This window comes from Pristis pectinata, chromosome 1 (genome assembly GCF_009764475.1).
Source record: "Pristis pectinata isolate sPriPec2 chromosome 1, sPriPec2.1.pri, whole genome shotgun sequence".
NCBI classification, from domain to species: domain Eukaryota; kingdom Metazoa; phylum Chordata; class Chondrichthyes; order Rhinopristiformes; family Pristidae; genus Pristis; species Pristis pectinata.
The window spans coordinates 77,247,234-77,270,593 of record NC_067405.1 but is presented as its reverse complement, the minus strand read 5'-3'; the positions used below and the strand labels follow the sequence as shown (position 1 = coordinate 77,270,593).

At 44.5% G+C, this 23,360-nt stretch overlaps 1 protein-coding gene across 7 annotated transcripts in view; it reads right to left on the bottom strand.

Annotated features, from left to right (window-relative positions):
- Positions 1-23,360, bottom strand: part of LOC127573531 (receptor tyrosine-protein kinase erbB-4-like) — an 843,473-nt gene that overhangs the window by 174,313 nt on the left and 645,800 nt on the right. For all 7 annotated transcript variants that reach the window (XM_052021850.1, XM_052021859.1, XM_052021885.1 and 4 more), the window contains one exon: positions 15,071-15,256. In XM_052021850.1, coding sequence (XP_051877810.1) covers positions 15,071-15,256 — 186 coding nt within the window. The remainder of the gene's footprint in view (positions 1-15,070; positions 15,257-23,360) is intronic.

The window sequence follows — 23,360 nt, the reverse complement described above, 5'->3', positions numbered from 1 at the left end:
GCATGAGGCAGTGTGACTGAGAAAAGTGGAATAATATGGAAATAATCCAACAGTAGAGGGTTCAAGGGTGAGCTCTGTGCAGGTATAAAACTGGCACCAAGCCCGTGCCCAACCTGACCTCCGCCAGTCCAAAGCCGAACTGACTATGGCCAATCTAAACACAACCACAACTCATGCGCATAACTTTTCACTGACTCAACATTATTTTTCCCCGTCTACTCCCTCTTTCTCACACACACACACGTGGACATACACACACACGCGCGCACACACACACACACACACACACACACACACACACACACACACACACAGACAGACACACACACACACACACACACACACGCGCACACACACACACACACATACACACACACACACACACACACAAGCACACACACACTGCCTGTCTCTCCCTGCCCCACTGCCCCCTCTGTCTCTCACACACATTGCCTACCTCTCTTTATATACTTGTACCCTCTCTCTCACTCTCAGTCTGTGTTGCTTATCCTTTGCCAGCACAGAAGAATGAGAGGTGAGCTCATTGAAATGTCCAAATTTCTTACAGGGACACACAATGAGCTGTGACCATGTATGGTTCCTCTGGGTGCTCTGCTTTCCTCCCACAAGTCTGCAGATTGGTAGATTAATTGGCCACTGTAAATGACCTCAGTGTGTAAGTGAGTGGTGGAATCTGCAGTTGATGATAATGTGGGTAGAATAAAATGGGATTAGTGTACAGGGATGTTTGATGGTGGGCACAGACGTGTGTCCATGCTGTAAAAGATGTGGAGCTGATGATTCCCCTGGCTGGGGTGTCTAGAACTAGAGGGACATTTGTCTCAAAATTAGGGCTCAGCCATTCAGGACTGAGAGGAGGAGAAATTTCTTCCCCCAGAGGGTGCTGAACCTTTGGAATTCTCCACCCAGGAGGGTGTTGGAGCCTCAGTCACTGAGTAATTGAAGATAGAGATTTTCGAATATTCAGGAACTATTGCAGAAAAAGGTAAAAGATCAGCCGTGATGAGCAGGTAGGAAGGGCCAAATGGTCTACTCCTGCTTCTACTTCACATCATGGAAACCAGCCTTCCCTCCACAGACTCTGTCTACATTTCTCGCTGCATCGGTAGAGCAGCCAACATAATCAAAGACCCCACCCACCCCACACATTCACTCTTCTCCCCCCACCCATTGGGCAGAAGATACAAAAGCCTGAAAGCATGTAGCACCAGGCTCAAGGACTACTTCTGTCCCACTGTTATAAAACTATTGAACGGTCCCCCAGTACAATAAGATGGACTCTTGACCTCACAATCTACCTCACCTTGGCCTTGCATCTTATTGTCTGCCTACGTTGCACTTTCTCTGTAACTGTAACACTTTATTCTGCATTCTGTTATTGCTTTTCCTTTGTACTACCTCAATGAACTGATGTGATCTAATGATCTGTATGGATGGCATGCAAAACAAAGTTTTTCACTGTACCTCAGTACATATGACAATAATAAACCAATAAATTTAATAAACCAATTTCTTGTGTTCTGACATAGGCTGGGTCCCATTGGGTTGCCAAGCTCTCGATCCTTGGTTACTCAGTTGAGGCAGGGTCATGCAGAGAACCACTTCACTTTCCCTGATTAATAAGCAGCAAACAGCGCAGTTCCCTTCCATTTCTCACTTTGCTTTGCAGAGGAAATTCAACTTGCCTTGTGATTTGCAATTACGCTGTTCACTAATTAATTTCTTTGCCAGATATATTATTTATAAGGGTGCCTGCAAAGTACATGACTCTATTTCCATGACAGAGTAACAGTAATTCTGGTTTCAATGCCTAGCAGCTGGGTCTCTCCTGCTCCAAACAGCAGAATGACAATCGAAGTTAGTTGGTAGTCATGGGGAGCAAGGTCCAGGACTCCGCAACCATCTGAGGGTCCTGAGACCAAGAACAGTGTTAGCTGGGACTCAGTATGCTGGTCAGAGGTTTCTGGGTTCAGGTGGGGACAAGGTGTGGCAGTTTAATTACCAGCAAAAGAAAATCTAAAACAACAGCAGATGCTTGAAATCTGAAATAGAAAGAGAAAATACTGGAAGAACTCAGCAGGTCAGGCAGCATCTGTGAAGAGAGAAACAGTTTGTGTTTCAGATACTTGAACTTGACAGAGGGTCCTGGACCTGAAACAGTATGGGTCCTCCCCAGGAATGCCCAACTTATATACAGCTCGTACATACAAGCGAGTGTCTGAGAGACTGGTGAGATGGATTTGCTGGCTGCTGTGGGGTTGCAGGCATCTTCTGCTGTGTGGGAACCTGGATGAAGCAATATCATTGCACCTTGCAGAGTAATCTGAATGCTTGAGTTAAACGCACTGGTTTAACTACAGGTTACCCTTGGTTGGCCTATGTTTTTATTAAATATATGGCTGGGTGGCCGCATTTCCGACTTGCAAACTGTTTGGGTTATGAACAGTTCTCAGGAATGAAACGCTGTCATAACCTGGGGAGGACCTGTAACTGTACAGCGTCTCTCTCCACAGATGCTGCCTGACCTGTTGAGTGTTTCAAGCATTTTCTGCTTTTGTTTCATGGTCAAACCTCTTGGACTAATTATCCAGAGGCCTAAACTAACACTCTGGTTCAAATCCCTCCATGGCAGTAGTGGAATTTAAGTTCAGATTTGTAATTAGACATTAATTGAGTTGCAATAACTACAGAACTGTCAGATTATTGCAAAAAATCAATTTCCCCCATGGGGGGAAGACCTGCCATGGTTACTCTGTCTGGCATGGGGGTAACCAACCCATGGATTGATTCTTAAAGTGTCCTCTAACATGCCAACAAGTCTCACAGTTCAAGGGCAATAAACACAGGCCAGTCTGCCAAAGCCTACATCCTGAAAAATGAATTAAGAGAGTTGTGGACGTAGCTCAGTCCATCACAAACACCAGCCTCCCCTTTATGGACTCTGTCTACATTTACTGCTGCCTCGGGAAAGCAGCCAGCATAATCAAAGACCCCTCCCACCCCGAACATTCTCTCTTCTCCCACATTCCATCGGGCAGGAGATACAAAAGCTTGAGAACATGTATCATCAGGCTCAACGACAGCTTCCGTCCCACTATTATAAGACTCTTGCACGGACCTCTTGTATGATAATGATGAACTCTTGATCCCTCAATCTACTTCGTCATGGCCCTTGCACCTTATTGTCTGCCTGCACTGCACTTTCTCTGTATCTGTAACACTATATTCTGCATTCTGTTGTTGTTTTTCCCTTTGTACTACCTCAATGTACTTATGTTTTAAAATGATCCATCTGGATGGCATGCAAAACAAGCTTTTCACTGTATCTCGGTACATGTGATAATACTAATAAACCAATTACGAGCAAACCAATTAAAAGTCCAGGAGACTAGAGGAAATTATCCAGACTTGACTCACACTGTTTTCCAGCTGAGATGAAGTATCAATTTAAGGCCTTATGCCCCTCTGAGGGATAGAAGACACGGGATACAGGGAAAATTAGTGGGGAATGGGATTGCCCTGTGAGTTGGGCCAAAGTGGCCTCCTTCTATGTTGTAAAGAATTAAGGAAATACTGAAAGATGGAAAACTCCATTCTATGGTTCTGAGAAAGAGCTGGGACATTTCCCAGGTGGTCTGACCACCATCTGTCCACCCATCAGCATCAATGAAGCACATTGCCTGGCCTTAAGCTTTTTGCTACATGTGGGATTTTGCTGTGCACATAGTGGCACAGTGCCTGCCCTTCAAAGGGCACATTTGGCTGCGCAGTGCTTAGCAATGACAACTTAAGCAAGTTCTTTCCTCCTCCTCCTCCACTGGTGCATGAGAGGTGTAAGGGGCCCTACACGTACATCCCTGAGTTGGAAAATTCTGGGTTTGTGCACAATCTAAAGCTGAATTTCCAATGCCTGACTGCAGGAATCCCTCGTCGTTGGTTTGGAAGTGATTGGGATTTGAACTTCTGCCCCTGTTCAGGAGAATGCAACAGATGCGGCCAGTGTTGTGTGAGTACTGTGGAGAATGATACCCTCTCAGCCAACACCACTAGAAGCAGATTAACCAGTCACTTATCTTGTGCAGGAACTTGCTGTGCATTTAACTGCAGAACGTCAGGACCGACCTATCACCCGTGATTCACCTGTTTTTAATTACTTTGGCATGTTCGCAAGTGAAGGTAGGTGCCATATAAAGCACATTCTTATAGAGTCATGGTCATACAGCACAGGAAGAGGGCCTTCGGCCCAACTGGTCCATTCTGACCAAGATTCCACCTAAGCTAGTCGCATTTGCCCACATTTGGCCCATAACCCCCTAAACCTTTCCTATCCATGTATCTGTCCAAGTACCTTTTAAATGTTGCTAATGTACCTGCTTCAACCACTCCATCTGGCAGCTCATTCCATATACTGACCACTCTCTGGGTGAAAAAGTTGTCCCTTAGGTCCCTATTAAATCTCTCCCCTCTCTCCTTAAACCCATGTCCTCTAGTCCTTGATTTCCCAACACTGGGAAAAAGACTATGAGCATTCATCCTATCTATGCTCTTCATGATTTTATTCCACAAAGCAAAGATGCCAACTGGACAAAATATAGAGGGACTTTGAACAAGCTGTCCCAAAAAGATGATTGCTTCATCAAAGATGACCAGAAGAGAAAATGGGCGAGAGAGAGCCTGTTGTGACGTGCATCCACTTGGTGTGGCTTACATCTGCTGGCCATCAGCTCTTCTCCCCCATCTTGTTATGTTCTGGCAAAATCCCAGAAAATGCCTCAGGCCATAAAGCACTGGAAGAGCTCTCTCTCCGGCATCTGTGCCTGACTGAGCAGTAGGGGATCATGGTACCTGAGAACAGAATAGCTCACACCTCACCCACATTCAGCTCCTTTCAAAAGTGCTGTTGTTTTGCCCACCTTTCACTGATCTGTCTATGCTCCTTGCTGCCTTGGGAAAGCAGCCAACATGTTCAAAGAACCTCCCAACCTAGTCATTCTCTCTTCTCCCTGCTTTCTTTGAGAAGAAGATAAAAAAAGCTTCAGAACATACATCACCAGGCTCAAGGACAGCTTCTATCCCACTGTTATAAGACTCTTGCACGGACCTCTTGTATGATAAGGATGAACTCTTGATCTCTTAATCCACCTTGTCATGGCCCTTGCACATTATTTGTCTACCTGCACTGCACTTTCTCTGTAACTGCAGCACTATATTCTGCATTCTGCTATTGTTTTCCTTTTGTACTACCTCAATGTGCTTATGTGTGGAATGACCTGTCTGGGTGGCACGCAAACAAACTTTTTCACAGTATCTCAGTATGTGTGACAATGATTTTTAAATTTTTTTAAAAAATGTTTAAATTTTATTTACAGCATGGTAACAGGCCCTTCTGGCCCAATGAGTCTGTGCCGCCCATTTTTGAAACCCAAATTAACCTACCCTTATGCCTTTGGAATGTGGGAGGAAACCGGAGCTCCCGGAGGAAACCCACGCAGACACGGGAGAATGTACAAACTCTTTACAGACAGCGATGGGAATCGAACCCTGATCGCTGGCGCTGTAATAGTGTCGTGCTAACCACTACACTACCGTGCCACCCATAAACCAATCACCAATCTATTCCAGATATTAATGACTTCCCTGTAAAAATAAATGGTTCCTGGGTCTAATATTAGATTTTGAATTTTATGCCCACCCCCACACCCCACATTCCCTATGACTCTCCAATCTCTATCTCCGATTGCTAATCAGGTGAACAAAATCTCTTGCCTCCATTATCTTATAAGCATATGTCATCCTCTTAGTTTTAGTTTATTGAATGAAGAAAGTTCCTGGTCTCTCTGCCTGTCTTAACATCTGAGAATGAGAAAGAACAAGAAACCATGCACTTTTCACCTTCTGAACCTTCCCTAATCCGCCAGGCACAAATTGGTCTTTGTATTTCAGGTGTACCCTTGTATTGTATTGCCAGTTTTATCCTGAACTTTTTAACATAAACGCTATAACCCCACTTAGTTTTCCTGTGTCCTTGCAACAGTACTGTGACATATGGGTATTTTGTTAGCAATGACCCTCAGGACATTTCCCTGCTCTGTGTCCTCAAACATGCGTGTTAGGCGGATTACCGAAGGAACATTATCACTTATCAAAAATAGGAAGATGAAGATACTGGTGGAGATATTTTGATAAACACTTCAGCATCAAGTTTTTACAAATGATAATGGAAATGGCATATACCTTCACCAGACTGATTCCAAATTGATGTCAGGTTTACTATACAAGGAGAGTTTGAATAAACTGGGACTGTATTCTTTAGAATTTTGAAGGATCAAAACTTACAAAATCCTTAAAGCACCTGACCAGCAATATGCAGAGAGGATATTTCTTCTGACTGAGAGGTCCAGAATCAGTGTGAGAATAACGGTTGGGCTGTTTAGAACTGAGATGAGAAGAACTTTCATTTCTCAGAGGGTGGTCAACCTTTGGAATTCTCTCCCCTGGAGGGTTGTGGAGGCACTGCTGTTGTGTTCATTCACAGAAGGTTTCCATTCTTACGAGCAAAAAGGGATGTGGAGATGGTGCTCCAAGAAGAGGTGGAAAATGAACCATAATCCTGATGAATGGTGGAGCAGGCTTGAAGAACCAGACAGCCCACTTCCTGTTCCTACTTCTAATATTCTTATGAGGAATATATACTGTAAAACTATTGATAGAGATAATTGTACAATAAGAACTGGCAATGACAAAATAAATGTAAATTCAAGGCAGATAAGTAATGGGCTCGTGAAAGCTTGTAACTAAGTCTATTGTTAGAAGGAAGAGAGGTTAACAAGCTACGATCATACAAATTATGTTATAAAGAACATAAGGAAAAGGAACAGAATTAGGCCACATGTCCCTCTGAGTCTTCCCCACCACCCAGTGCGCTGACTGAACTTTTACACTTCCCCACTTGAATTTCTTTGTGTCTGAAGATCCGTTAGTCTCAGCAAATTCACAATTGAATATCAGCTCCTCCGGAGCAGGGATTTTGAGATTCATGAGCCTTTGAAGGAAGACAGTTCTCCTCACCCCAATCCTCAATAACCATCCACTTACCCTAGTCTCTCCAGTCAATGATGGACTCTCATTGCCTACCCTGTCAATCCACCTGAAGATCAATGGTGCACCAATCTAGAGTTTGTACTCTTGCTGGCATGGACTAGTTGAATTCACAAGCTGCTTAAGATATATGACACTGATGAGGTGCTGTGTTCCTAAAATTTACACCAAATAAATCACATACACACAGACACACACACACACACGCTCATGGCGGTTGAGTGGTGTTGTGTAGTGGTTAAATTACAGGAGAAGTAGTCAGATTACTGGACCATTATTCCAGAGACATGAGTTTGAACCCTACCATGGCAGCTGGGAAATTTAAATTCAAGATGTAAAATGAGCCTAGAATTTAAAAAATACAGCTGGTTACATCAGTAACCAGGACACCACTGGATGGTTGGAGTGTCCTAAAAACCCATCAGGGAAAGGAAATCTGCTGGTCTGGTTTATGTGTGACTCCAGGCCCACTGATGTGGTTGGCTCTGAACTGTCTCCTCAGTTCAAGGGCAGTTAGATATGATGAATTAATGTTAGCATCACTGGTGATGTTCACTTTCTGTGAACAAATAAATAAAACCACACATGGATGGATGCAGACAAATACACACACACACACACACACACACACACGCACGCACGCACGCACACACACACACGTGCACATCCACTGATTTACACACAAACATACACAAACATAAAAACAGATAAACATGCATACACACAGACAAGATGCTGGAGGAACTCAACGGAACAGGCAGCATCTATGGGCTTTTAACCTCACTATCGACCACATCTTGTATCTTGCAATGTTTTGTCTGCCTGCACTTTCTCTGTAACTGTAACACTTTATTCTGCATTGCTATTGTTTTCCCTTGTACCTCCTCAATGTACTTATGTGATGAAATGATCTGTATGGATGGCATGCAAGACAAAGTTTTTCACTGGACCTTGGTACATGTGACAATAATAAACCAATTTAAAATGGACAGTCGATGTTTCGGGTCAAGACCCTTCATCAGGACAGGACACACATAAGCACACACATACAGACACATACACAATACACAAACGTGCACACACATACCTATAAACACACACATGCACAAACACACAAATATGAAAACACACACAAATTGACAAACGCACACATATGTACAATTACATATACACACAAACATACAAAAATGCACACACATAAATACAAACACATACACAAACACAAATTTATTTGTATGCTTCGTACTTGCACACAAACATGCTCACGAGCCAAGCAGCAGACTGACCAGTCAGGGAGGGAGATGAGTGGTCCTCACTGGTCTGAGAAATCAGTGACTGACTGGGCCAGACTGATGCATCTTTGAAAGGTGCAGCTTTGACTGTCTGCCCCAGAGTGGATGCTGTCAGTGCTTGTGCACACATGTCATGTAATTGGCTCCCGGTTGCTTCACAGATGTCACTGTTTTTCCTCTTGCCAGTCTGGATATTGTGCGAGTGAACAGCTGGTCTAATTGGTCAGCCTGGCAGGGGTTTCGGGGAAGCAGCTAACACGGGAGCCTTTGGTTTATCTCTTTACCCATGCACTTATTTGACCAGATTTTCTTTCCCTTCCTCAATCTGGACACTCTCCCATTCCCCCTGTGACCATTTGTAAGGGAAAGGCTGAAAGAGGTTTCTCCGGCATCTCACTGCTTCTCTGTCACCAGCAGGAGGAGCTGAAGATCAAGGCAGGACCTTGGCTGGGAATCGCAGGGCTTCCTGTGCACACCACACTCTCACCCATCCGTGAAAGTGCCTGGGCTCAAAGTTGCAATCAGCCAGAAGGAGCTAATAATGGCATCCTCGACAGTGCTGTCAAGATATTTGTAGCAATAACTTTGTAAGAGTCTGTCCTCAAGCCACTGATTTAATCCCCACTTCCTCACCAATGAGTCATACAACACGGAAACAGGTCCTTCACTACACCGAGTCCACACTGACCATCAAACGCCCATTTACACTAATCCCTCACTGATCTCAATTTACTCTCTCTGATTCCCTTCAACTGCCCCCCACCCCAGATTCTACCACCACCTAACACACCAGGAACAATTTACAGCGGCCAATTAACCTACCAACCAGCACAGCTTTGGGACGTGGGAGGAAACCGGAGCACCCAGGGGAAACCCAACAGTCATTATGGGATCTTCCCTTCCTGTCATCCAGCTGAGTTTTCCCCATATCCTTGGAACGTATCGGTCTTGAGGGAGAGGGTACAGAAGAGGCTCACCAGGATGTTGCCTGGATTAGAGGGTATGATCTATAAGGAGAGGTCAGGCAAACTTGGATTGTTTTCTCTGGGGCGTCAGAGGCTGAGGGGAGACCTGATAGAAGCTTATAAAATTATGAGAGGCGTAGTTAGGGTAGGCAGTTAGAGTCTTGTTCCCAGGGTGGAAATGTCAAACACTGGAGGGCATACTTAAGTGACAGAGGGAAAGTTCAACGGGGATGTGCAGGGCAAGATTTTTTTTCAGAGAGTTGTGGATGCCGGAAATGTGCTATAAGGGGTGATGGTGGAAGCAGATACAATAGCAACATTCAAGAGTCATCTAGACAGGCACATGAACAGACGGGGAATAAGATGCAGACCATGTGCAGGCAGATGGGATTAGTTTAAATTGGTATCTTGGTCAGCACAGACATCATGGGCCGAAAGGCCTCTTCCTGTGCTGCATTGAATGTTCTATGTTTTATTAGCTGCACTGTGCCCCTCATCTACTTTCTCTTATATAATGTTTTTATTTTAACATTTTTCAATGAAACCACTCAGCTCATCGAGTCTATGCTGGCTCTCAGCATCTTCCCAACTTATTACCTCCAACCTGTTCTCTCTCACATGACCATTAACACCCCACTGATTCTCCTGCCACCCACCCACACTAGGGACAAGTTATAGTGGCCAATTAACCCACCAACCTGCATGTCATTGAGATGTGGGATTAAACCAGAGTACCCGGAGGTAACCCACATGGTCATAGGGAGAACGTGCAAACTCCAAAACAGAGAGCATCTGAAGCCAGGATCGAACCTGGGTCATTGGAGCTCAGAGGCAGCAGCTTTACCTGCCTTACCACTGTGCCTCTCTCAGTTTGATAATCTAAACTGTCCTTTATATCAAGTTTTGATTCTGTGGCTCCTTACAATTCGGGTCCACTGTTGTCCACAGAGAAGAAAGGAAAGTTTGAAAGGGCAACTGGAGAGAGCCATGGGAATATATGGCTATACATTTTGAAAATCCTTTGCCACTCCCCAAAACTTTTTAATTGACATCTTTTTAATCACTGAGGTAGTTGAATTGAGTCCTCTCCCCATCAGAAGTGTACATTCATGTAGACCAGTGGTCCAAGAATCAGAAAGTGGCAGAGGTTTGTTTGAAGAATACAGTAAGTTGGGGTGGGGAATTTTGTACTTGCCTTTTTTAAAGTGGTCTACTCATTTGAGAACCCTGGATCAGTGCTGGCTTCCTACTCTCAGTTAAAGGTTGTTTCATGGTCCTAAGTCAGGGACTCAGTCATATCCTGATACTCTAATGCAGTATCGAGGGAGTGCGGCAGTGCCACAGGCACCACCTTTTAAAGAGACGTTAAAATGAGATTCTGTCTGCCCTCTTCAGTGTCGGTAAGGAGAGCAGGAGAGTTCTCTCTTGACCAATATTCATCCCTCAATTAATATCACTTTAACAAAACCAAAACATTTTAACACATGCTGCAATTTTAATGTATTAATTTTGTCAAATAAGATTACTTACTCATAATCAAAGTTTGCAAAGTTCCTTCTGGTTACTCAGTGCTCGTGATGTATGAACACACAAGAGGTTCCTAGGCTTGTCCAGTGGTGTCTAATACAGCTTGGATAATATTTGCAGGAAATTAATGGTTTGTGCACAGTGCACTCTTGCAGAGAAGGTCTTTGCCACAAAGTGGACACATCTTGGGTTATATTTAAACACAGTTTGCCTGCTCAGGTTCCAGCCCACGGCCTCTGGCAGTTCAACCAGGCTGCAGAAAGATACCTACCTCTCATTGTGGGACTCCCTTGGGTGACCTTAGCAACATATCCTGTCTTGATTGTGACATCAACATGACCACCCCTTCCATCCATCCCCACCAGATGCTCAGCTCAACCTCCTCAATCTCCCTAATTGATTGTTTCCAACCCGTACATCTTTACCTCCCAACATCTTGACCTCTAATAATCCATGACCCACAAGCCTTCTGAAATCCTCTACTTAGTCTGTCATGGAGGAGTGAGCAGAGAGAAGGTCTTTGCCTGCAGTAAACATTCATGGCTTAATCTACACAAGTGCCCAATACATTGGATCTTGCATGTAATGGACTTGCACAGAAAGAGCATTGTTTTACCCAAAGTTTATACTGGGCAGGATATCATAAACAGAAATCTCAAACGATCTCAGACCATAAGACCATAAGATATAGGAGCAGAATTAGGCCATTCGGCCCATTGAGTCTGCTCTGCCATTCAATTATGAGTGATTTTTTTCCAACCCCATTCTCCCACCTTCTCCATGTAACCCATAACCCTCTTACTAATCAAGAACCTATCAATCTCTCCTTTAAATACACTCAATAAATTCCACAGATTCGCCACCCTCTGGCTGAAGAAATTCATCCTCATCTCAGTTCTAAAGGGACGTCCCTTTATTCTGAGGTTGTGCCCTTGGATCATACACTGTCCTACTAATGGAAGCATCCTCTCCACATCCACTCTATCCAGGTCTTTCAGTATTTCTATTCATTTTAGTGGAATATTTAGTGCAGAATTGTGCAATGGTAATTGGGCCCTCTTGTGACTCTGAAAGACCTACCCAACGAATCGCACACCCTCAACCTTTCCCCACAGCCCCACAATCTTCTCTTCAAGAATTTATCCAATTCCCTTTTGAAGATTACTGCTGTATCTGTCTCCATAAATTTTTTGGGTACTCCATTTCAGATCACAACAACTTGCTGGGTAAAAACTAGCCCACAATTTGCAGTCAGCTGCTTGTCACTAAACATAGGTCAAACTCACCGAACACAATTCCCCCAGGAGTAACTTTAGCTGCGAGTCAACCTGTGGTTGTGTCCAGTGACAGGCCCTTCCATGACGTAATGACATCCAGGGTCAGGCTGGGTGAGAAGAACCAGCACTGCCCACTAAAACACTGGAAAATCTTTAATAGCCAGCTAATCCATGCCTCTACCTTGGCCAGCTGTCAAAGGTATCAAACACCCTGAATGTTTTTGACAGTCAAAAGCATTCAGAACATACATAAAAACATTTTAAAAACAAAGGGCTTTAATGACCTAAGATTCTCAATAGTACTTAAAACATGATGAACATTTGAAAAGTTTCAAATAATTAGCACAAATATTAACAGTGACTTGGTCCCTCACAGCTGTTCTCCTCTATTGAAATCAGTGGTGAGACCTTTCCTATATCAGGGCCATAAGTTTCATTGGGGAATTTGCAGAAACAAAGTGTATCAGTTTAGACCTGGTGTTTGTTAATTGACTATGTTCATTTCAATGGAGGGGAGTGGCTGCACAGAAAAGAGGTAAGTTTCAGGTGATGTACAATATTTTTGCATGCTTGCTCAGGTCAGGGCTTCACCCCCTGTTGAAACACTTGGTGGATTTAGGAACAGGAGGCCCCCATTCCAGTCCAGCACCTTGCTAACCATGTTGGAGAATTCATCCTTGATGAAGCTTTTGCCAGGGTTTCTCCAAAAGTGAAGAATGAGTTTAGAGTGGAGGGGAACAGTGACTGTGGGTGGCCAGTATATTAATTTGCCAGGCCCAAGCCAAGGAAACCTTTCCTGAGTTCAGGACACCGTCAAGTGGGAGAACCTGGTGTTTTGATCCCAGCAGCAGCCGGACCCTGTGAAGACACATTCTTCATCTGCTACTACTGCAAGGGAACGCTGGTTACCAGAAATACAGAGTGGAGTTCTGCTTATCCACTGATCATCACCCAATCCAAGCAGTGCTATCATTTTCATTCAATCGCACACTTCACCTTAAACCTATCCATATCCTTAGCCTGCAACTAATTGTTTAACATGCTTCTGCTACTGTGGAAGTTTCATGATGCCTAGAGCACATTGGGTTGATAAATTGCTACCATTAGACAAAACCACTGTCCAGTAAGTCTATGATGAAGTATTCTGCTCCTAACTAGACAAGGCCTGCAAGGAAAAGAAAGACCTTGAACTCTTTTACTGAAGCCAGGAACAGGGCTTCAAACAACTTAGTTTCACAACTATTATCAATCATTCGAAGTCCCAGGTTACTGCTGGGCTGGTTGTCCTCTAAGAGCTGTTTCACCAATCCAACCAGAAAGAATTATGGCATAAATGACTTCCATTCAACCACATACCACTGGGCAGAATAAACACTGAAAGAGATTGAGCAAGCAATCAGTTGGCAGAAAATTATTCACTGATGAATAAGTAATACTTCTTGTTTTAATGATCAGCATTCAGCTAACCAAAAATGTTAACATTACTGTCAGATTCAGTTTGGGTTGTTTTACGGAGTACTAAATGCTACCTCTACATAAAATGTGCTCAGACAAATCCACTTTATTAACCCAATCCACTGCTGCAGTTTGGTTCCAAATACTGCATCTATAATCCATTACTTATCATAACCTGTGGATACAGGTTCACGATAACAGAAACATCTTTTGATAGAACAATGAGCACAGCAATTCTGTGCTCAATCTACACTCTGAAAATCTACTACAACCATTAAGTCTGGTGAAAGGAGAGTAGTAACTCCACACCCTGTAGTAACACACTAACATCACCGACCCCTGCACTAACTCTTCAACATGACTGCATCTTGTGCTCTCTCTTTAATGTCACCAATTCCTGTAGTAACTCAACATCACCAGCCCCAGTATTAACTCTTTAACATCACCACTCCCCATAGTAACTCAACATCACCACACCCTCTACTAACTCTTTAACATCACTGCTCCCTGTACTAACTCATGAACATCATCACTTCCTGCATTAAATCATTGACATCAGCAGCCCCAGTACTAGCTCTTTAAATTCACCGCACCCTGCATCATCACTGACCCTTTGACATCAGCACACACTGTGCTAACTCTAATATCACCACCCCCCGTACTAACTCTTTAGTGTATAATGTATCCAGCTCTGTCTCTGTTCACAATGTACCCATACCTTGTGGTTTAAAACAATGTACAATGTACCCGCAACTTGCTCTCTGTCAGAGTGTGTTTAATATACCCACATTATTACCTCTCCCTCGGACACTGTATAATGTATGCAACTCCTGCCCTCTTTCAGACACTGTACAATGTACACACATCCTGCCTTCTCTCAGACACTACATAATATAACCACATTATTCCCTCTCTCAGAAACAGTATCATGTACAATACCCTGCCCTCGCTCTGACATTATATAATGTACTCACATTATGCTTTCTCTTAGATACTGTATCATGTACACCTGGTGTACAATGTATGAACATTGTGCTCTCTAACAGGCATTATAATAGTCCCACATCCTGCCCTCTGTCTCAACAATATGTGACCAGAGATATTGAATACAGTTTATCTCATTCACATCCACACATCAGTTGACATGTTAATATCCTTGAACTATTCGTTCCTCAACTCTGAAAAGCACAGGATCAGTTGGGGTCTTGAAGTCTGTGATAAAGTTACAGCGGTGTGATGTGAAAAGCAATCAGTTCAGGGAAAGTAAATCATGTCTTCGTTGATCTTTTATCATTTCAATATGTGTCGTGAGCCTTATTCAGATAACTGTTTAAAGCAGTTTACAGCTGCAAGAACAATACGTAAGAAGAGTGCCATCTCTCCCATCCTTCCCTTAACAGCTCATTTAGCCAGGCAGTTCCCATTAACACCTTACCTTTGCAATCTGGACGCACCAATTCAGAAGTAGCTGCGAGCCGATGTTGTCCTTGTGTTCACGGACGTAGTCCAGCAGGCAGCCATGGGGCATCAACTGAGTGACCAGCTGGATTGTCGGACTGAGACAAACACCCAAGAGGCGGACCAGGTGAGGGTGGTCCATGCTGGCCATAATTAGGGCTTCCTATGGGAAGAAAGAACAAAGCCAGGCTCATTAATCATTGAGCAGAAGGATACCACAACATCATCTTCCCTGGATAATATATGCACAAAACTCAGATAACCATTCACCGGCAACCTTTGCATCAATCTGACCAGAGGTGGAAGTATTGGTTTTCATCTGGGCTCTATGCCTGGGCTCCAGTCAGTTTGAGGTTACCAGTTTGAAGTTCAGAATATGGTCCCATAAATTGAGTGGATCAAGAAGGGGGAAGAGAGGAAGGATGAGAAGGAGGAAGGAATGGGAATGAGAGGGAGGAAATGAAGGGAAGGGAAAAGGAACAAAAAGGAACAGTGACGGAAAAGAGGAAGGATGGAGAGAAAAGGAGAAAAGGAAGGAAGGAAAGGTGGAAAGGGAGGGAAAGGGGGAAAGAAAAGGAAGGAATGGAAGGATGGAATGAAAAAGAAAAAGCTGGAAGGGAATACAGTAAGGTAGAGAGGGAAGGGGTTGGGAGACCAAAGTAGGGAGAGAGAAAGGAACGAGGAAGGGAAAGGGAAGAAGGAAATATGATTATTAAGCCCCTTTTACTGAGTTCCCCAGCATTTTAATGTGTAGCTCAAGCAGCAGCACATCCACAGTGTGACCCAAAGCACTTCATGGTGAATGAAACACTTTTGAACCTGGGGAGGACTCCTCTGCTCTGCCTCAAAATTGGGGCATGGGATGCTTTACACCCAGCTGAGTCCAACTGTAGCATTACGGCTAAAGGTTGTGCTTCTGACGGCACAGAGCTTCCTGTGTATTGCACTGGTGTGTCGGCCTGGATTCTGTTCAAGTGACTGGACTGGAACTGGAAACCACTCCATTCACTCAAAAGAAACAGGGCAACCAGCCGAGTGTCAGATCAAGACAGGAAGCAAGTCCTCCGCAGAGAGATTAGTAGAAATCTGGAGCTTCTCCACCAAAAGTTCATGCATGCTGTGTCCTTTGGAGAATGCAAGACATAAATAGCTATTTTTTAGTTGACAAAAGATGAGAAGATGGCAATTAAGGAGAAGATTGTAATTGAAAGGAGCAGGATCGAAGGGCTAAGCTGCCCATGTCATGTATCTGTAAGAATGGATCATGATTTCTGTATCAGCACGTCTTGATATTATGCTGTCAGATAGCAGAGTCTTTCATATGCCTGCTTCTCAAACAATGTTTCATAGACATTCAGTTTGCACCATGGGCTTAGAGACTCAACATATGAACAGTTAGCATGCTGCCTTGCAAATAAACAGTACCTCCCTGGAAAGGTATTTGCTGTGTCTCAATGCATTCTGAAGACACTGCAACCAGCTGCCTAAATATTGCTGATCCAGCATGCAAGCTCAGGTCTTTCTGGATGGGAGCACCGCCCACCTTTTCCAAGTCATGCTGAAAAACTGAGGTGGGGACTTGGTGAGTTTAAGATAGCTGGTGCATGGGAACATTCTTGGGAGGGCAGGAGGAGGGATAAATTTTTGATTGGCCACTGGTTGCTTTACGATTTCCCCTCTTACCTGGGTGAAATGAAAACTGCACCCAACTGAATGACAACGAAACACTTCTTTGTATTGGTGCCCACTTTAAGGGATTTTCCTGGGACCCTCACCCATCCTCCATTGGCCCAGTGAAGTGGTGTGTCCCCACGTTCCCTACCTCTGTCCTAGGCCACCCTCTCTGTTCCTGTTTGTGAGTCTATGAGTCGCTGCTAATCTCAATAACAGGGCGCAGTTTACTTAAACAGTATGTTCAGTCACAAAGCAAGAACAACCTCAGGGTGTCCCCAAACGCTGTGCGGCTCTCATGGAACAGTCACCTCTATGACATGGGAAGCATGACAGTCAGTCTGCGCACAGCAAGATCCCACAAACTTAAAGGGGAAATTTATACCTTTTTTTAGGTTGAGTGGTCAACGGGAGGTGGGAGGACGCTGGGGAATAGATCTAGTGTAGCGGTTAGTGTAACGCTTTACAGCGTCAGCGACTCGGGTTCAAATCCCGCTGCTGTCTGTAAGGAGTTTGTATGTTCTCCCCATGTCTGCGTGGGTTTCCTCTGGGTGCTCCGGTTTCCTCCCACATTCCAAAGATGTACGGGTTAGGAAGTTGTGGGCATGCTATGTTGGCGCCGGAAGCGTGGCGACACTTGCGGGCTGCCCCCAGAACACTCTACGCAAAAGATGCATTTCACTTTGTGTTTCGATGTACATGTGACTAATAAAGAAATCTTATCTTAGCTTATCTGTGGAACAGTGCTGTGGGAGTGCTTACTGAGGCCGGGTCTGTCCTCTGTTCACCTGAGATGGCAACCTAACCTGGCACTTCCATCAGCACTGTCAGCTACGGTGCACAGGTCTCAGGAAAGGGACAGACCTACAACCTGCTGAGTTGGGCCGAGAGTGTTAGCAGAGACCTGGGGCTGACGTGAACAGCTTTTACATGGGCTCCTGTTCACTATTTATAGCAAGCGATCGTCTGAAACTAATACAGTTAAAACAGCCCTCAGTGAAGAAGGTCCCTTGGGAACGTACCTGTTTCCCATCATTGACTCCCAGGGGTTCGGTCTATTTTTAGGCAAAGCTCTCTGATATACTGCTGAGTTTCACGAAATGCGAAAAATATGCAGGGGAAAATTCATTGATCCTGTAACCCTGGATTAGGTCCAGTGCTCAGTGACCTGAGCTCTCTTCAAGCATGGTTTAGAACATAGAAAGAACATGGAACAGTACAGCACAGGAACAGGCTCTTTGGCCCAAGGTGGGCAGACAAGTGATTCTGTGGACGCAGGAAAGAAACTCGGAAGGTAGTTTGCCTCTCAGGTGCAAGGGTCGGGGATGTTTCAGATCACGTCCATGATATCCTGAAGGGGGAAGGAGAACAGCCAGAGGTCGTGGTACATATTGGTACCAACAACATAGGTAGGGAGAGGAATGAGGTCCTGAAAAGAGACTATAGAGAATTAGGAAGGAAGTTGAGAAGCAGGACCTCAAAGGTAGTAATTTCCGGGTTACTGCCTGTGCTAAGCCACAGTGGGTATAGGAACAGATTGAGGAGGAGGTTAAATGCGTGATTGAGGGATTGGAGTAAGGAGCAGGGATTCAGTTTTCTGGATCATTGGGGCCTCTTCTGGGGCAGGTATGACCTGTTCAAAGAGGACGGGTTGCACTTGAATCCCAGGGGGACCAACATACTGGCGGGGAGGTTTGCTAAGGCTACTGGGGAGAGTTTAAACTAGAATTGTTGGGGGGTGGGATCCGTACTGGAGAGACTGGGAAAGAGGTGTTTGGCTCTCAAATAGAGGAAGCTAGGAGTAAGTACCATAGGCAGGTGATAGAGAAGGGAAGTGTTCAGACAGGCTTGAGATGTGTCTATTTTAATGCAAGGAGTATTGTGAACAAGGCGGATAAGCTTAGAGCTTGGATCGATACTTGGAGCTATGATGTGGTGGCCATTACGGAGACTTGGGTGGCTCCAGGGCTGGAATGGTTGATTCAAGTGCCGGGTTTTAGATGTTTCAGGAAGGACAGGGAGGGAGGCAAAAGAGGTGGGGGAGTGGCACTGTTGATCAGAGATAGTGTCACGGCTGCGGAAAAGGTGGACATTGTGGAGGGATTGCCTACGGAGTCGCTGTGGGTGGAGGTTAGGAACAGGAAGGGGTCGATAACTTTACTGGGTGTTTTTTATAGGCCGCCCGATAGTGACAGGGTTATTGAGGAGCAGATAGGGAAGCAGATCCTAGAAAGGTGTGAGAATAACAGAGTTGTTGTGATGGGGGATTTTAATTTCCCAAACATCGACTGGCATCTCCAGACAGTGAGGGGTTTAGATGGGGTGGAGTTTGTTAGGTCTGTTCAGGAAGGGTTCTTGACACAGTATGTAGATAGACCTACAAGAGGAGAGGCTGTGCTTGATTTGATATTGGGAAATGAACCTGGTCAGGTGTCAGATCTCTCAGTGGGTGAACATTTTGTTGATAGTGATCATAATTCTATCTCCTTTATGTTAGCACTGGAGAGAGGTAGGAACAGAAAGGCTAGAAAGGCGTTTACTTGGAGTAAAGGGAATTATGAGGCTCTCAGGCAGGAAACTGGAAGATTAAATTGGGAACAGATGTTCTCTGGGAAAAGTACGGAAGATATGTGGCAAATATTCAGGAGGTACTTGTGTGGAGTTCTGCATAGACATGTTCCGATGAGACAGGGGAGTCACGAGAGGATACAGGAACCGTGGTGTACAAAGGCTATAATAAATCTAGTCACAAGGAAAAGAAAAGCTTACAAAAGGTACAGAGAACTAGGTAATGTTAGAGATCTGGAAGAGTATAAGGCTAACAGGAAGGAGCTTAAGAAGGAAATTAGGAGAGCCAGAAGGGGACATGAGAAGGCCTTGGTGGGCAGGATTAAGGAAAACCCCAAGGCATTCTACAAGTATGTGAAGAGTAAGAAGATGAGATGTGAAAGGATAGGGTCTATCAAGTGCAGCAGTGGGAAAGTGTGTATTGATCCGGAAGAAATAGCGGAGGTATTTAATGAATACTTTACATCAGTACTCACTACGGAAAAGGATCTGGGGGACTGTACTGGGGACATGCAGTGGCCTGAAAAGCTTGAGCATGTAGATATTAGAAAAGAGGTGGTGCTGAAACTTTTGGAAAGCATCAAGTTAGATAAGTCGCCGGGACCGGATGAGATGTACCCCAGGTTGCTGTGGGAGGCGAGGGAGAAGATTGCAGAGCCTCTGATGATGATCTTTGCGTCGTCGATGGAGATGGGAGAGGTTCTGGAAGATTGGAGGGTTGCGGATGTTGTTCCCTTATTCAAGAAGGGGAGTAGGGATAGCCCAGGGAATTATAGACCAGTGAGTCTTACCTCAGTGGTTGGTAAGCTGATGGAGAAGATCCTGAGAGGCAGGATTTATGAACATTTGGAGAGGTATAATATGATTAGGAATAGTTAGCATGGCTTTGTCAAGGGCAGGTCCTGCCTCACGAGCCTGATTGAATTTTTTGAGGATGTGACTAAGCACATCGATGAAGGGAGAGCAGTAGATGTAGTGTATATGGATTTCAGCAAGGCGTTTAATAAGGTACCCCATGCAAGGTTTATGGAGAAGGTGAGGAGACATGGGATCCAAGGGGACATTGCAGTGTGGATCCAGAACTGGCTGGCCCACAGAAGGCAAAGAGTGGTTGTTGAAGTATCCTGAGCGGAGCTCGGTGACCAGTGGTGTACCTCAGGGGTCTGTACTGGGACCCTTGCTCTTTGTGATTTTTATAAATGACCTGGACGAGGAAGTGGAGGGGTGGGTTAGTAAGTTTGCGGATGACACAAAGGTTGGGGCTGTTGTGGATAGTTTGGAGGGCTGTCAGAGGTTACAGAGGGACATAGATAGGATGCAAAGTTGGGCTGAGAAGTGGTAGATGCAGCTCAACCCAGATAAGTGTGAAGTGGTTCATTTTGGTAGGTCAAATATGTTGGCGGAATATAGTATTAATGGTAGGACTCTAGGCAGTGTGGAGGATCAGAGGGATCTTGGGGTCCGAGTCCATAGGATGCTCAAACCGGCTACGCAGGTTGACTCTGTGGTTACGAAGGCATATGGTGTATTGTCCTTCATCAATCTGGGAATTGAATTTAGGAGCTGAGAGGTATTGTTGCAGCTATATAGGTCCCTAGTCAGACCCCACTTGGAGTATTGTGCTCAGTTCTGGTTGCCTCACTACAGGAAAGATGTGGAAGCCATAGGGAGGGTACAGAGGAGATTTACAAGGATGCTGCCTGGAATGCAGAGCATGCCTTATGAAAGCAGGCTGAGGGAACTCGGTCTTTTCTCCTTGGAGAAACGGAAGATGAGGGGGGACCCGACAGAGGTGTATAAGATGATGAGAGGTATTGATTGGGTAGATAGTCAGAGGCTTTTCCCCAGGGCTGAAATGGTGGCCACAAGAGGACATAGGTTTAGGTTGCTGGGGAGTAGATATAAAGGAGATGTCAGGGGTAAGTTTTTTACTCAGAGAGTGGTGAATGCGTGGAATGGGCTGCCAGAAATGGTGGTGGAGGTGGATATGATAGAGTCTTTCAACACACTGTTAGATAGGTACATGGACCTGAATAAAATAGAGGGTTATGGGTAAGCCTAGTAATTTCTAGGGTGGGGACATGTTCAGCACAGCTTTGTGGGCCGAAGGGCCCGAATTGTGCTGTAGTTTTTTTTCTGTTTCTTTTATTTCTTTCTAACTAATTGAGCTAATGACACCTAATCCCTTCTGTCTGCACAATGTCCATATCCCTTCATTCTCTACACATTCATGTACCTATCCAAGAGCCTCTTAAATGCCTCTCTCGTTTCTGCCTCCACGATCACCCCTGGCAGTGCATTCCAGGCACCCACCACTCTCCATGTGAAAAAACTTGCCCCGCACATCTTCTTTGAACTTACCCCCTCCCACTTTGAATGCATGCCCTCTGGTATTAGATATTTCGACGCTAGGGAAAAGATACCGGCTGTCTGCTCTATCTATGCCTCTCACAATTTTATTAGCCTCCATCAGGTCTCCTCTCAGCCTCTGCCATTCCAGAAAAAAACAACCCAAGTTTGTCCAACCTCTCCTTATAGCACATGCCCTCTAATCCAGGCAGTACCCTGGTAAACCTCTTCTGAACCCTCTCCAAAGCCTGCACACCCTTCCTACAATGGGGAGACAAGAAGTGAATGCAATACTCCAGATGCGGCTTAACCAGAGTTTTATAAAGCATGCCATATGCCTTCTTTATTACCCTATCGACTTATCTGGACACTTTCAGAGAGCTATGGACTTGGACCCCAAGGTCACTCTGTACATCAACGCTGTTCAGGGTCCTGCCACTAACTGTGTACTTTTCCTTTACGTTTGATCTCCCAATGTACAACACCTCACACTTGCCCAGATTAATCTCCATCTGCCAGTTCTCCCCCATATCTGCAACTGACCTATATCCCACTGTATCCTTTGGCAATCTTCTACACCATTCACGATGCCACCAATCTTTATGCCATCAGCAAAATTACTAACCCACCCATCCATATTTTCATTCAAGTCATTTATATATATCACAAACAGCAGAGTACGAATCCCTGCAGAACACCACCAGCCATGGACCTCCAGCCAGAATAAGTCCCATTGACCACTACCCCGTCTTCTATGGACAAGCCAATTCTGCATCCAAACAACCAAATCACCATGGATCCCATGCATCTCAAAAGGTTTGCTTGCTGTATCATTGCAGGTTGTTGTTGTCCAGAGGTACAAATCAAGACATTTAACCGCAATGCTCACTGATCAGCTCGGTATCTAATCCAAAATTAAAACAGAAGGAGCTTTTCTTTCTTATATTATGTTCCCATGTTTTAAAATTAAAACCCTTTAATCCAAAATTCAAATCCAGAAATTCAGTCAACTACTAAGCTTAAACCTCAATAATTTAATATTTTGCTTGACTCTTAAATGCACTCTTATCCCAGGTTTGAATGAAATGTGCAAATCACATTCTGAAGGACTATCAAATTGCATTTAAATACAATTTACTCCCAAGTTCACATGATTAAATAGCTTGTCCCGAGCCCACTCCTCAGCTGTGAAGGTTTGTTAGTCTCTGTATCATCAAGTTGTGATGTTCATGCCATTGTGGCAGTGAGCAGGGTGTTGCATTGGTTAACTATTTCACTGCCACTTTACAGTTGATACAGTTTCTCTCAAAATAAGAAGCTGTTTAGCATTTTCAAGAAATGTATGTTTGAATATATGGATATGCATGATTGCGGATCTGAGTGACAACATTCATGTATGTGATGGAGAGTGTTTCTGCGTCTCTTTGTATGAGTGCATAAATGACTATGGGTGCATATTTGTGTGAAAGTGTCTCCAGAGCTGTTTATCATGGTGTATGCGTGTACATGTGTGTTTATGTTTGTGCATGTGGGAGTGTTTGTACATATCAGCACATTTGTGTAAATGAGTGTGCTTGAATGCTTTTATGTGTGTGTGTTTAAGTGTGTAAGTGTATCTGTGCAGCATTTGTGTGGATTTATGTGTGTATGTGTAAGTTTGTGCAAGAGTGTTTGCATGT